General features: G+C 38.4%; 1 protein-coding gene across 4 annotated transcripts in view; it reads right to left on the reverse strand.

Annotated features, from left to right (window-relative positions):
• CNOT6L (CCR4-NOT transcription complex subunit 6 like) overlaps nt 1–15,090 on the reverse strand; it is a 106,003-nt gene extending 90,913 nt beyond the window's left edge. Inside the window, exon 1 of one of the 4 annotated variants that reach the window (XM_072941930.1) lies at nt 14,412–14,562. In XM_072941930.1, the coding sequence (XP_072798031.1) occupies nt 14,412–14,416 (5 nt within the window). In that variant the 5' untranslated portion in view covers nt 14,417–14,562. Of the gene's footprint in view, nt 1–13,558; nt 13,711–14,411; nt 14,563–14,697 lie in introns of those variants that run through there. The other 3 variants (XM_072941939.1, XM_072941920.1, XM_072941926.1) reach the window with 3 other exon arrangements.
• Between the last annotated feature and the right edge of the window lie 763 nt (nt 15,091–15,853).

The raw sequence follows: 15,853 nt of genomic DNA on the forward strand, positions 1-15,853 counted from the left end.
GTTGATGATTTAACTGAGAAATATGCTACAAGTACTGTAATTTGTAACTAATAGTAATAAAAATGACCTAAACTTGTATACAATTTATACACAATACACATACTATATATGTACTAGTATTGCTGTGCCTATCCACCTACCAGCATTCTACCAATGAAAGAAAAAGAGTTACAACTATTTCTCAAAGATTATAAATAACGATGAATACATTTGCATATGCAAATATCAGCCTTCATGTATGTTATATGGCTTTGTTTAGTCTTACCCTATTAAAATATGGCCATCTATCTCTCTTACCACTCTAATAAAAACTGTTCTTATTAAACATACATGGCTTCAAATTACTAAACTGATTTTCAATCCCCTTTTCAGTCAGTACTCATCCTGTACGGCTTCTCTGATTTTGAAAACTGAAGGCTACCCTCTTTTCTTGAACCTTTCTCCTCCCTTATCTTCTGAACAGATTTTAAGTAGGTGGAAGGAAGATGGTTTATAAATGGAAGAGAAAAGAAAACACGCACTGAATGCCCCGTCTGTCTGTGTTAAGATATCGTGCTAGACAATTTGCATGCATTATACATTTAATTTTACTAAAATTATAAACTACTATTAATTGCCATTTTACTGAAGAGGAAGCTGAAGTACAGAGAAGTTGTGAAACACTGAACACCCCACAGCTAATAAGTGACTAGACTGGAATTTAAACATGGGAAACTCCAACTACAAAATTCATGCTGCTTCTACTAAACCACGACAAGTTTACTTTTATACATTTCTTTAAAAAAAATTCATCTCATAATTTGGGGGTGCAAAAAACTTTTCAAAGCAAGTTAAAAAACTTTACAGACCATAAAGAAAACAGACTGACTAACAGTATTAAAAAATTTTAATGTCCTTAAGACAAAGAGCAAAGTCATAAACTCCAAAGATAAAGAGGAAACTGGAGCAAAAAGTCTCTATAATATATATAATGAACAATGTTTCTAAAATACAAACAGCTTTTACAAATCAGTGAAGAAAAAAATGCAAACATCCAAGAGAAAAACTGTGGGGAAAGGTCATGATCAGGCAAATTACACAAAAAAATTTTTTAAAAATAACCCAACTTATCAAATAAATGAAAATTTTAAAAAGAGTATGAATTTATTATCAGAATGGCAAAGATTAATAATATGAAAGAGAGTTTGGAGAAATAGGTACCTACTACACAAGTGGTGGGAGCATAATTTTATACATTCCTAAAGGGCAATCTAACAATATGTATCAAAATTTTGAAAGTGCAATCATTTTAATCCAGCAAGTCCACTTCTACAAATTTACCTTCTACCACTTGTACAAAAATTTAAAACAGTGTGTAAAGGTGCATATATGAGTCCTTTCACTGCATTAGTATTGATAACTGCAGAAAGGAAATCAATTAACTGCCAATCAAAAGAGAATTAAATAACAGTACATCAATAAAATGAATTACAATCCAGCCATTAAAAAGCATGATGTGTAGAAATGTATAATGATGCAGCTGCTGTGGAAAAGTGTGTCAACTGCTCAAAAACTTAAACACAGAATTACCGTATGATCCAATAATTCCATTCTTAGGTATATACTCAAGAGAAGCAAAAATGTAAGTCCACACAAAAATCTGTACATGAATGTTCATAGCAGAATTACTTATACTAGCCAAAAAGTGGAATCAACCCAAATGTTCATCAGCTATGAACAAATGAACAAAATATGGTATATAGCCATACAATGGCACTTTATTCAGCCATAAAAAGGAATGAAGTACTGTTCCTTGCTACAAAACAGAATAATCTTGAAAATATTATGCTGAGTGAAAGAAACCAGACACAAAAGGTCACATATTGTATGATTCCATTTATATTAAATGCCTAGAATAGGCAAACTGATACAAGGTAGACTGGTGGCTGCCAACTGATGAAGGAATCAGCAAACTGGAACTGCTAACTGGCATGAGGTTTCTTTGAGGGCGATAGAAATGTTCTGGAATTAGATAGTAGTGGTGGTTCACAACACAGTGAAAATACTGAAACCACTGAAGTGTACACATTAAAATGATGAATTTTGTGTTCTTTAACATACATTTCAATTTTTAATGCCATAATTTTTTAAAGCATGAAGCATATCTATTCATAGAAAAAAGCCAATGATATGTTGTTAAATCAAAAAGCAAGTTTAAAAAAACAGTATATACAGTATGATTCTATTTACGTATGTTTATGTGGTTACATAAGTTCATACTACCCAGAAACAGATAATGCTACCATATACACTATACTAGTAACTCTCTTGATCTCCATGAGATAGGATAACCAGAAAATTATGCTCTTCAGTGTCATTTTATGTTTTTTTACAAAGAGCACATAATTATTTCCAAAAGCAGACATGAAAAAATATTACCATCTGCAAAGAATTTGAGAATAATATGACAAAAATACACTGAGTAGACTGAAACCGGGAGACAGTACAGCAAAGATTATTAACCTGGGGTCCATAAACCTCAGAGAATCTGTAAATTTGTAAAGGAAAAAAAAATTATATCCCTAGTTTCACTAACCTGTACTTAAAATTTAGTACCTTTTTCAATTAGACCTAAGCAACCTCCCATAATATTAGCAGTACCTGTGATTCTTGTCACTAACACAAGGTACATTTTTATATCACATTATAGTTGTTACAGATACATCAAAATATCACTATATATATATCACTACTTCAAAATTACAGTAGTTATTAGACTCACTGCTAGATCTTGTTATTTAAATGCACTGATAAAGGGGCACATATATTAATATGTGACATCTGTTTTCATGTACTTTAGTATTTCAATGTACCAGGTTCCTTTTTAATCTTACTTCTTTCATTCACTTAAAAGCATTATTCTAAAAAGGCTCCACAGCCTTCTCCAGACTGCCAAAGAGTCCCTACAACCAACTACTCATATCCAAACCTAACACCGATGTGTTAGAGGCAGGAAGGGAAACCAATCATGAGGGTATTCTAATTATACCGGCATAAAGTAAGAAGGGCCTAAATTTAGGCAAAATAGAAAGTATTCCAATTTTAATCAGTTTGTCTAATACAAAATTCATAATTTTCTTTCCCAAACTGCATCCTTCTTCTGATTTTTCAATTATCTCTGACTTTTCCTTCATAATCACTGATGTCACTTAAAAGGTTTCTTTTCTCAATGGATATGTATATGTTCATGTACGACTGAAAAATTATGCTCTACACTTGAATTTGACACAATATTGTAAAATGATTATAAATCAATAAAAAATTTTTTTTAAAGTTTTCTTTTCTATCCTAATTGACACAGATCTCTCTTTTGACTTATCACTTCGTATTTTAATTTTAACTCTGTAAAGACTCTCTCCTCCCATTCTGATCCCCTCAGCTGATTCTGCATACATCAACTATATTAATCTTCTTAATTATTTTAAAACAGCCACCAACCTCTCAAAATCACTCAATGCTCCCAAATGTCTTTAATAGTATTAATTACGAGATTCTAGAGCCATATTTACAATAACTATCAATCAAAACAATTATATAGCTATGTCCTAAAAAAATCAACTAAAACAATATTACAACATAAAACTTAGGTATTAATAAGAGAACCTCAATTTATGGATATAAAAAACCACTTGCTGCTCTAGAGTTAAACCTAGGGTAAAATTAAAATTCTTTGTTCAAACCCCTCTATAATACTCATGCTCCAATTTGCTTTATCACCCTCCTTATTCCCACTGGAATGCTGTAGGTTAACCAGATATTAACTTCAATGTCCCTCTCCTCCTTGAATCTGGACTCATGCCTTTCTGCTACTACATATTTGGTGATACAATTTTCTGTCATCTGTAATGCCATTTGATCATCCATTTATTTAATAAACAGTTACTAAGACCCTAAAATATGTTAAACACTTAGTACATAGTAGGGGTTAAGCCCATACTATGTATCAAATACTGGAGCTACAAAGGTGAGGTCTCTCTGCTCTTAAAAATCTCACAGTCTAATGCAAAAGCAGAGACATAAACCAGGTAAATACAAGACAGTGTGGTAAATGTCATGAAAGAGGAATGCACAGGATGCTGAGGGAGCAGAGACAAAGAGCATAAAGCAAAGACTAGAAGTGTCAGGCAAGGTTTCTTGGAGTAGGAAGCACCTCAAATGAATTATTAAAGAAGTCACTGTGGTCATAAAGTATTAAGGTACTGCAGGCATACAGAAAGCATAAACCAAGCTGTATATAAGTCACTTGGCATTGCTAGGCTAGAGAATATGTTTGAAGAGAGAGGAGTAATAAACAATAAAACTGGAAAGGTACACAAGGATAAAATCATTATGGGCCTTGCATATAATGCTATGAAAGTTCCTTTTTATTCTGAGAGCGATAAGCAGCAGCAAGATATGTTTAGGAATTCCCATGACCTAAACCTGAATTCGACCTCCTGTGTCACTTGCTGTGTGACTTTCTTCAAACTTGCCTCTCTAAGCTTCAGTTTGGTCAGCCATAAGACAGAATTAACAATACCAATTTTGCCAAGATTCTAACAGTAAGTTAATTCATGTCAATCTCCTAGCACAGGGGTGAGTAAGCTGCAGCTTGGTTTGCCAGCAATGAATGGTTTTACATTTTTTAAGAATTGTTTACTTTAAAAAAGAAAAACTACAACCAAAAAAAAAGAGAATACAGAACAGAGATCTTATGTGACCCACAAAGCCAAAATATTTACTACATGGCTCTTGACAAAAAATTTGCCAACTCCTTCCAGTAGCACATAATAGGCAACCAAAAAATGGAGTCCTTTTATAATAATTACTAAGTAGGGAATTTAAGCAATGTCGAATGAATTTTACAAGAATTTCTCTGGTGACAATGTATACAAGGAGCAGAAGTTAAAGGAGGAATAATGGATGTTGGGAAACAAACAAGGAGAATGCTGCAGTAATCCATTAACTTTTCCTTTCCCTCCTTCCAACTATAAAGGTGAGATCAACTTCTACCTCCTTTCTTTGTCCCTGCAAGTTACAAACCCACTTGTGTTCCCTATATTACAGCACTTACTGTTCTTTGTCATTTAGCAAATTCTACCTTAACTTGCTTGCTCTTTATCCAGGCTTAAATCCCCTATAAGTGTTAAGTATTGTAAGGGTAAAGTAAATACTTTACAATCAAATAGATCCTGTTTTAAATATTGGTATTAACAATAGTCAAATTTGTTATTTTACTTGTGTGTCTCCTAACAATAAGAAACAGTAATAGCTAATATAGAGTTTTTAGTTTAGTTTTGTTTTTTTACTTCAGATGTGCCACATATTGTTCTAAGCACTTTATAGGTATTACTTAATTTAACCCTCACAGCAACATTATAAGATAAGGACTATTAATTACTGTCTCCCTATTACAGATGAGGAAATTGAAGCATGGAGAAGTTAAACGAGTCTCCCAAGAGCTAGAAAGTGAAGGACCTAAGGCTCACATCCCTAAACAGCTATAGATTGAAAACCACACTGTCTAATTCACAGGACTTTCATGAAGACTAATTTATGTTACATATTTAAAGGGAAGGGGATGGCTTTTCACAGTCCTTAGTACTCAATAGTCCAATAAATATTAGTCCCACTTCCTGGTAGAAAAAACTATGTTCTGAACTTTTTCCCTCAGAACCCTGAATATAACAGTTTATAGCCAGTAGAAATTTAATAAACGTTTATTAAATTGGTTAGGTATACTTTTGGTGATTCAAATTCTTATACTGTTTCAAGGTTATCATTCTGTACTTAATTCACAATATATTATTTCAGAAATTTATGTGTGTATTTTGCAGAAGATTACACTAAATATGTACCTATAGCAGAATACACCTTGTCAATTTTTTGGTTTTCTTTAAATATAAATATTGTGATCAGTTAGCAATGGCTATATATGTAAAGATCTCAGCAAAGTCTTTGTACAGAAAGACATTAAGGTTGGTATATTCTAAATTTAGTTCTATTCTCTTAGTGATATCTGTTACTGGCAAATATCACTCTGATCTATGTTACTCATTTAGGGAATCTATTTAAGTAATTTGGGAGGAGAAAAATAAAAAGATCCTAAATGATAAAATTTCAGAGAGGTTCTCTCAGCAAAAGATGATATAAGAGAGATAAACTGCTATAACGTCTATTTTGTGTCACCAATTTGTGTCACCAATTTCTACTGTTAATAAATGAGAACCCCAAATTACCAGGAATCTACTCAGTATGAATGATGAGTCTCTCACACAGCAAAGCGAACTACTTACTTCTTCAAAAAAATTAGAAATAAATTTTTATCTGTAATGAGGTTTTAAAGTGAACTGAAAAAAAATTAATGAAAATAATCCTGCTATCAAAGAGAATACAAAACAAAAATTCTATTATTACTTTCCAATTTTTGCCTTGTTATCAGAAAGATTCTTAGCTAAATCCCAAAGTTATTTGATCTGAGACTTATAACATAAAGGAAGAAATATAATTTTTAAAAAAAGTTACCTAATCAGAATGCAGCTGCATGCAAACACAATTACAGCTTAAAGGTAAACAAAGTGTAATTATCACTTCAAGTGAAACATAACCTTACCTTGTAGAGCAAAATTTCCTAAGAAATCTATTACTTTCTTGAAAACTTACAAAAATAAAACCATTGATACTGAATGTTTTAGGGAAAAAAGTCAGGTGACAGCCAGGGTCAAAGTAAACATGGAATTCTTCATAAACCATACCCTTGATATCACAAAGGTTTGTTCTGTTCTTTTTAATTCTATGGTTAGAATTTCTTTTACGATTTAGTTTCTTTCTGCTTCCTGTGTCCCCAACAAACCTAGCTATCAAACTTAAAAAGAAAAACTTCTCCACGGTGTTTTTATTGAATGCTTTTCAAAAGAAGCAACATTCTCCACTGACCTAGAAATCCAAATTATTCAGAAAATCTTCAGTAAAGGATTAAGGGTTTTCCACATGTGTATATGGACTAATGAAGACACTTAGAGAGCATGAAAGGAGTAGGGAGGAAAATGAAGGAGGGAGAGGGAAAAAACGAGCCCCTCCTTCCCAAACAAGTCAAGCTTTATTATCTGCTACTTATTACTGGACATAGCATTTTCACTTTTCTAATTCACATTTCATACTTCCCTCAAAACCCAATCTCAATACCCACTTCAATTCAACAAACTAGGAACAGAAACTTCCTCAATCTGATAGAGGGCATCTATGAAAATGCCACAGCTAACATCAGACTTAACAGTGGAAGACTGAATACCTTCCCCCAAGATCAGGAGCAAGACAAGGATATCTGCTCTTGACACTTCTTTTCCACAATATACTGGAGGGTTTACCCAGGGCAATTAGGCAAGAAAATCAAATAAAAATGCATCCATATTGGAAAAGAAGTAAAAACATACTTATTTACAGGTGATGTGATCCTTGTTATAAAGAAAATGCTATGGAATCCAGTAAAACTATTAGAACTAATAAACATGTTCAGCATGGTTGCAGGATACAAGATCAATATACGAAAGAAATTAACTATATTTTTATACACTTGCAATAAACAACACAAAAATGAAATTAAGAAAACAATTCCATTTGCAACAGCATCTGAAAGAATAAAATATTTAGGAATAAATGCAACAAAAGAAGTGTAAAACTTATACTCTGAAAACTACAAAACACTATTGAGAGAAATTAAAGATCTAAATAAATGGGAAAATCTCATGTTCATGAACACAAACTAATTTAATATTGTTAAGTTGGTAATTCTCCCTAAACTGATCTACAGACTTAACACAATTCCTCTCAAAATCCCAACTGGCAGAAATTGACAAGCTAATCCTAAAATTCATATGGAAATACAAGAGATCCCAAATAGCCCAAATGATCTTTAAAAAAAAGAATAAACTTGGGGGACTCACACTTCTCAATTAAAGTTACAGTAGTCAAGACAGTACTGGAATGAGAAATGTCATAAAAATGAATGGAATAAAATTAAAAGTCCAAAAATAAATCCTTACATTTGCAGTTAATCGATTTTCGATGAGTGACAAAACAATTCAATGGAGAAAGAGCAGTCTTTTCAACAAGTGGTACTGAGATAACTGGTTATCCACATGCAAAGGAATAATTTTAGACTCCTTACATCAGGCCATAAATATAAATTAACTTAAAATGTAGCAAAGATCTAAATATAAGAGCCAAAACTATTAAACTCTTAGAATAGAACAGACAGATAAATCTTCATGATCTGAGATTAATAAGTGGTTTCTTAGATACAACACTAAAAGCACAAGCAACAAAAGGAAAAATTAGATTTCATCAAAATTGAAAACTTGTTCTTCAAGGGACACCATTAGGAAAGCAAAAACAACTTACCAAATGGAGAAAAATATTTGTAAATCAAATGTGCAAGGGACTTGTATCTATAATGTACAAAAAAAAACTCTTATAAGGTCAGTAACAAAAAGATACATAACAACTTCAAAGTGGGCAAAAGTTCTGAATACACATCTCTCAAAAAAACATATACAAATGGCCAATAAGCAAATGAAAAGACACACAGTATCATCAGGGAAATGCAAATTAAAACCACAAGATACTACCTAACACCCATGAAAAGAGCTATGATCAAAAAGACAGATAACAACAAATGCTGGCAAGATTTGGAGAAACTGCAGCCCTCATACACTGCTGGTGGAAATGTGAAATGGTGACGTTGCTTTAGAAAACAGCCTGGAAATTCCTGAAAAGTTTAAACATAGAAGAATGATATGATTCAGCAATTCCACTCCTAGGTATATAACCAAGAGAAGTGAAAATCATGAACACAAAAACTTGTACATGAATGTCATAGTAGAACTATTTATAATAGCCTAAAAGTACAAACAACCCAAATGTGCATCAGCTGATAAACAAAATGTGGTATATCCATACAATGGCAGATTATGCAGCCATAAAAGAATAAATTACTATTACATAATATAACATGGATGAACCTTGAAAACAAGGTAAGGGGAAGAAGCCCATGATAAAAGACAACATATTATATAAAAGACCACATATTCTATTAAAATAGGTTCTATCTGTATGAAATGTCCAGACCAGGCAAATATATAGCCAGAAAGTAGATCAGTGATTGCCTACAATTAAGAATATGAGAGAATGGAAACACAGGGCAGCTGCTCACCTGAGCTGCCCGCTCTCTCTCCCTGAGAGTGGACTGTCCATCCTTTAATAAATCCTTTACTTTAAAAAAAAAAAAGAATATGAGAGAATGAAGGGTAACTCTTAAATACAGGATTTATATTTCAGGTGATTAAAATGTTCTATAAATTTTTGTGATCACTGCACAACTATGAATATACTAAACACTACCAAGTTATATACTTAAAATGGGCTACTTCTATGGTAAGTGAATTATATCTCAAAAAAGCCATTACCCAAAAACCTCTCAACTCTTTTAGTAGTCTCCACCCCATCTACCATTCCATTTTATGTTACTCTTTCTCAGAATGTCTGTAAACAGTTTATATTGTATATATTATTTATACTGTGGTGACTTGAACTTGTTCATTTATTGTTTTGAAGTAACTAAATTACATGTTTTATCATCCTTACTCATGAGCTATAAGCTTCACAAGGGTTTCTTCTACCTCTTTCATACTTCTCTTTAAAACGAAGTATAATGATGGGTACAGAATGTGCCCTCAAAAAAGGTTTTTAATTTTCAAAATGCAAAATATTAGAAACAGTTAACATGGAGAAGTTAGCCAGACTACTCAAAAATTTCTCTTTTTAGGAAATACAGATACATATAAAGCTCTCCAGATCCCTAACCAAACGCTCCAGAATAAAAATAAATACAAGTGGATGCAGAGCTGAGATTTCACATTACAATAATTCTAGGCAATAAAAAAAATTGTGATTCAATTAAAATTAAAGTTATCCAGAAATAAAATTCACTTAATGTATGTAGGGTTCAGTGTAAGTGCAGATGATCAAAGTTGTAGTATTTTCATCATGAAACATGAGCACAGGTTAATAATTAAGTCTTCATTGTTTACTTGATGATTTTATTATTCTTTCTGGGTTAAGGCTTACAAATATTAATTACAATGACTTTAGAATTACAAAAACAGCAACAGAAAACACTAGAACACAGTAAGGTCCACCTAAATGGCATTTCTTTAAAATATAAGGTAATAATAATAACAATAATGATGCTCTCTCCCAACAGAAAAAGAAAATTCAAAAAAAAGTGTTTCCCATGAAACTGTATCTCAGAAACGGAAATTCTAAATCAACTGATTTCAAAGTACAAAGAGAAATAAATCAAACAGCCAGAACCCAGCAGACCACAATGGCAATCAATAACCAGATAGTAAAAGAGAAACCCACTAAAGGTATAAATCCAATTGTAATATTCTCTGTAAAATCTGTATCTTTAAACAGCTGCTGAAACTTGTCATTCAAACCTATCTTAGAAGAGAGTACCTTATTCCCTCCTCCTCCTGCCGTCCTTACTCGGTTCCTTCTCTTTCCATCACCCCACAACTTTCCACACAATTTTACTCTCTGAAGAAAGAAAACAACTTTTAAGCACTATTATTCACCTTTTAGCCATAATTTCACAAATATATGCTACCATCTAATATAACATTATGAAATGCCCCCAGCTGTCTGCCACCCAGGGACTACATTCCCATCCCCCTTGCATTCAAATATGATTCTATGACAAATTCTCACCAGTGAAATGTGGGCAGATGTTTGTCTTTGGGGGTTCTTAAGAAATATCCTGTGGGTAACAGGCAGCGCTCCAAGGCTCTGGGGAATGGTGTAGCCATAAGATATAAGATGTCTGGGTCCCTCAATTACCACATGGAGGAAAGCCACAAGCCTACTAACAAGGAGCACCTGCACTGGACTGTTATGTGAGCAAAATAAAAACTTACAAGTGTTAAGCCACTGACATTTTGGAGTGTATTTATGACCCTAATTAGCATTACCCTAAGTAATCCATGCACAAATCTTAAGTATTTCAATTCCCCCTAATTAAAGACATATATAACAGATATTTTGGAAAAATTGTTTAAAAGCCCATTTAAGTAACATTAAATTTTAAAACCTAAACAATTTCCACCTTGATTTTATTGTCGTTACTTGAAATGATAGCAGAGGAGTTCCACTGTTTATATCACTATTCACATATCTTTATATCACTATTCACATATCAGATGATATATTGCTCATTATCATCTACGTTCATGATTATTACAGAAAAATGTCTTCTTTAATTCTCCAAATTAAGAAAAAAGTATAAAGTGTTTTAAAATACCATAATTTATAATGTCTAATAAAAATTACCAAACACCTAGTTAAAGGCAAAATTCTATTTTCTATTTTATTGTTTTTAAAGTATTAATACTTACCACATAATTTTTAAGGTAAGAATTCTTCCTTTAAATATAGCCATATGGCAGATAATTCTGCTCACTATAAATGCACACACACCCATAACACACACACTTTAACAAAACATTTTGCATTGTAATAAAGTTCTCCCTCCTATCCTTCACAAAAATCCTCCACAAATGTGTTGAAATTTTAATGATTTACCAGGGTTTTTTTTTATAGCTTAACATTGCTGATATAAATAATAATAATAAGGCCTAAACTCGGAAACCTGGCATTAGTGAAGAGACATTGCAAACTTAAATCAATGAAACTTCTCCCACACTCTCTTCACCCTGCCTTCACAAAAAATAAAAGAGAAAAAAGAAAAAAAAAACTTTAACCACTCTGTTGCCTTTGCCTTAAACTCTGTATCATTATTTTTTCCACCACAATACAACTAAAACTAAATGAACAGCACATTTACCACTCCACACAGAAAAATAAAAATGGAAAATTATTGAAAGCTGATAGATTTTTGCTTCCATTCACCAAAATACTCCAAAACGTTTTTTATTCTTTTTTTTTCTTTTAACCAGAATCAGTCAACAGGAACTAAAACAATTACAGAGCAATTTTGTGGCACGTATACTTTGTGGATCTACATAAACTCTAGTTCCTTGATTCTGTTTAATGCTTGATTGTATTGGAATATATATGTGCTATATATATATAGCTTAAACAATGTTTTCCAGGGCTACACAGCAAGAGCTCATAAAAAGAGTAATGAAACTGAAAGATGGCCTATTCAACAATATGAGAAAAAATTAAGTATGACTATACACTAGTACACTAGATAATTTTAATGACAGTTTTAGTTCCAAGAAAATGACTTGTAGAATACATTTAACATTGTGTTCATACACCTAACTTATACCAAAGGACTCTGAAATGTTCTGTTGTCTTGATTTTTAACTTACAGTAACATAATATTGCTCTCAGCAATCCAATGAGTATTTGTACTTGTTTGTTTATGTTTTTCAAGGCCCACAGTCAGGGGCTGCAGGAGGAAAAACTAATATTTAAGTAAGCATCTACTATGTGGCAAACATGTTTTTTCAATCTATCCTCAGTACAACCTTACTATAAGGGTATTATCTTCTTATTGATGAGAAACAGGAGCTTATAGACATTAGGTACCTTGCCTAAGATCAAAGAGCTAAGAAAAATGGCACAGCCAGAGTTTGAGGTCTGTAAAATAAGTTCTTTTTCCACTAAATTACATTTTGTTTTCAGTAGTGATCATAGAAAACAGCCCTCCACCCCTCCTGCTCTTGTCCTCACTTTCCAGTGAACAGCAAGGAACATTTCTTTGTGAGACCAGGTTGAAAAAGGAGCAATCTCTGGCCATTACACAGAGTATGGCCTGCGAGGATCGAATCTTGGTCATGACTTTAGCTACAAGGTTTTATGTAGATGAACTAACTAGACGCAAATAGAGGGTGGAGTAGATAAAGTAAATAGCAAATAATTATCCAAATGTCATTTACATTTGCTTCTGAAATGCACTGTACGCCTACTGGCAGCAGATTTACCTTTACAGTTGGTTTTGCTTAGACTACTCTCAAAATAGCTTTCCAAAAGCACACACTTCAATACACGATAGAGGCTGCTTGATCTAGGTCTTGGAGACTGAGAGAAAACTTGTTTGTACACGACTATCTTTACTGACAATTAAGATAACTAGAGGCAAGAAGGTAGTATCTCCTCATACACAGTACTGGGCTTCAATGTGTACAAACGGCTCAGCTAAACTCCCCGAACACAATCCATCCAAACAACCTAAGCCATATAGCCGGCCAGGCTAAGGAGGATGACAGCTCCAGTAACTTCCTCTTCCTCACCGACCTCCTCAGCTCGGCGTGTATACGCCTTTCCCCCTAGGAGGCAGGATAAAACAATTTCAAATGCACAAAACCGATCCAACCCCACCAACACCACAGGACAGTGAAGCCAGCTTCCATTTCCTCCCCCGCCTCTCGGAGAAAAATTTAATCTCAAAAAAAAAATGCGTTAATATTCCCAACGAGAAAGTATCTGCAACGAAAAAACTGAAAATACGTACTCCACACAGCCTTAAGGAAAGGATGAAAAGAAGGGGCCTCGACATCGCGTATACTCGAGATTTACTGCTTTGATTCACTTTCCCTCGGGTCCCACCGCCGACCAGGGGAGCGCTTGCCGCTGGAACGCCAAAACCTGCCTTCGCCCCTCCTCAGGAGACGCGGAGGCGGCCGAGGCGGCCAAGGCGACGGCGATCGGCGCGTCCCGCCTCCGACCCTCACCTGCCCAGGCCCGAGGCAGCGCCGTGGGCCCGCGCGGGCCCGGCGTCCCGGCAAGCGTCCGGGGAGGCCGGCGGGAGGCAGGCGGGCGGGAGGGAGGCCGGCCGGCGGGCGGGAGGCCGCCGAGGCGGTTAGGCCGCGCTGCAGGCCGGCGCGCTTCCTGCCGCGGCCCCGGGAACGGCGGCGCGGCCCCGACCCGGAGTTCTCCCGGCCCGGCTGCTGTGCGTGTGCCGCACACACATTCACCCTCCCCGGGCCCCGCGGAGCCGCTCACCTGCGAGGCTCCGGAGCCTCGGCCACAAAGGGGGAGGGACACGCCGCTCGGGGGTCCTGGACACACGGAACCCGCCCACAGAGTCCCGGGCCCTGGGTACGGACCACCCCCCAACACACACAAACACACACACACACGCACGCACACCCCGGAACCTTCGCCGCCTCCGACAGAGCCGCGGGGTCAGCCCCGTACCCGACACACACCCACTCGCTGTGGGTCCTCAGGCCGCCTCCCCGGCCGCCAAAGTCCCAACTCGCACACCCACACGCTCATTTCCCCCTCTCCCATCTCACTGCCCTGGGGACGCGCTCCTCTTCCCAACACTCTCGATTCTACTCAGAGACACAAAAACACTCTACCTCATTCTCTTCCTCCGGCCCAGAAGGAGCAACAGCAGCCATTTCCCCGCGGCAGGGGAAACACACACACAAACACGCGCGCGCGCGCGCACCAGGCCCCCACAGATGCTTCCCCTCCAGAGCCTCGGCCGCAGACGCAAACACAAACACCCACGGGCGGGCCTCGCTCCCGCCCGCCCCGAAGGGAAGAGGCGGCGGCAGGCAAGGCCCGGATCCCGGCTCGCGGCGGGCGGCCGCGCAGGGCGCCCGGGCCCGCGGTCGCGGAGGGCCTGCGCCCCTTCCTCACCTGCATTCGGCGCGCCGGGGTCCGGGCGGCGACGGCGGCGGCGGCGGCGGGGCGGCTGCTGCTGGTGCTGGTGCTGCGGCGGCGGGGGAGGCGGCGGCGGCGGTGGCGGCGGGGCTGAGGGCAGCAAAGACATGCAGGCAGCCCGCCGGGGGGAGAGGCACCGGCCGGAGGGGACGCGGGGCGGGCGGGCCGGGCCGCCTGAGGAACGGCAGAGGCAGCGGCGAGGAGGACGGCTGAAGGGAACGAGGAGAGGGATGGGGGGCGGGGAGGGGGCCGAGAGCCGCGCAGCCGGTTTCGGGGACGGTGACCCTGGGCGCGCAGGAGAGGCCCCGCGGCCGCGGCCACCGACGCGAAGGCCCCTGACGGAGGAAGCTGCGCCCCCGCAGCCGCCGGAGCCGCGGCTATTACTCCGAGAGCCGCGCTGTGCCTGGCCTTGGCCTTGGCCTCCAAGCGTTGGGGCTGCCGCCGCTGCGGGGGTTGCTGCTGCGCCTACTGCTGCCGGGGCCGAGACTGCTGCACAGAGACGCCAGCTTTCGGTGCCTCCGCTCTGGTTCACACACGTTCACACCCCCGAGGGCCGGGGGAGAGGCGTCCGCGCGATATCGGTATTGAGATTAATAACAAGGTGCGGAGAGTGCGAGAAGGAGGAGGGTTGATTGACGTGGAGGGGCTGGCGAGAGTCAGTCACTCCCCGGCGCGGAGGGGTGGGGTGAGGGGAAGGAGGCGGAGCTCCAGCGCCGCGCCTTGGCCCCGCCCCCGGGGCGCCGCGCAGGATCATAGTGCGCGTGCGCGCGCGGCTGCCAGGGTTCTTGCCCTTTTTCTCCTGTTCCCTTGCCGGATTCTTGCTTTTCTTGGCTTGAGTGACGAGCAGTGGGTTATCACAAAGCCACAGAGGCACGGGGCGGGGGAGGATGGAGAAAAGACTGGCGATCCCACCTCAACCGGTGCTCGTGCGTGGACGCGGCGCTGTTTACTGCACGCTCGCCGGAGGCAGCCTGGCCCCAAAGCCGAACCCTGGTCTGGGTAGCTAATCGGACGCCAGGTGAGGTGAAGGAAGTCACCGAAGGAAATGTTTCCTGGCATCTTCAGTGGTTTGATTTTTTTTAACGGGTAGCATCTGTAAGTTGTATCGTGAGAGGTAAATAACAGAACCTGT

The sequence above is a fragment of the Vicugna pacos genome, chromosome 2 (genome assembly GCF_048564905.1).
Source record: "Vicugna pacos chromosome 2, VicPac4, whole genome shotgun sequence".
NCBI lineage: Eukaryota > Metazoa > Chordata > Mammalia > Artiodactyla > Camelidae > Vicugna > Vicugna pacos.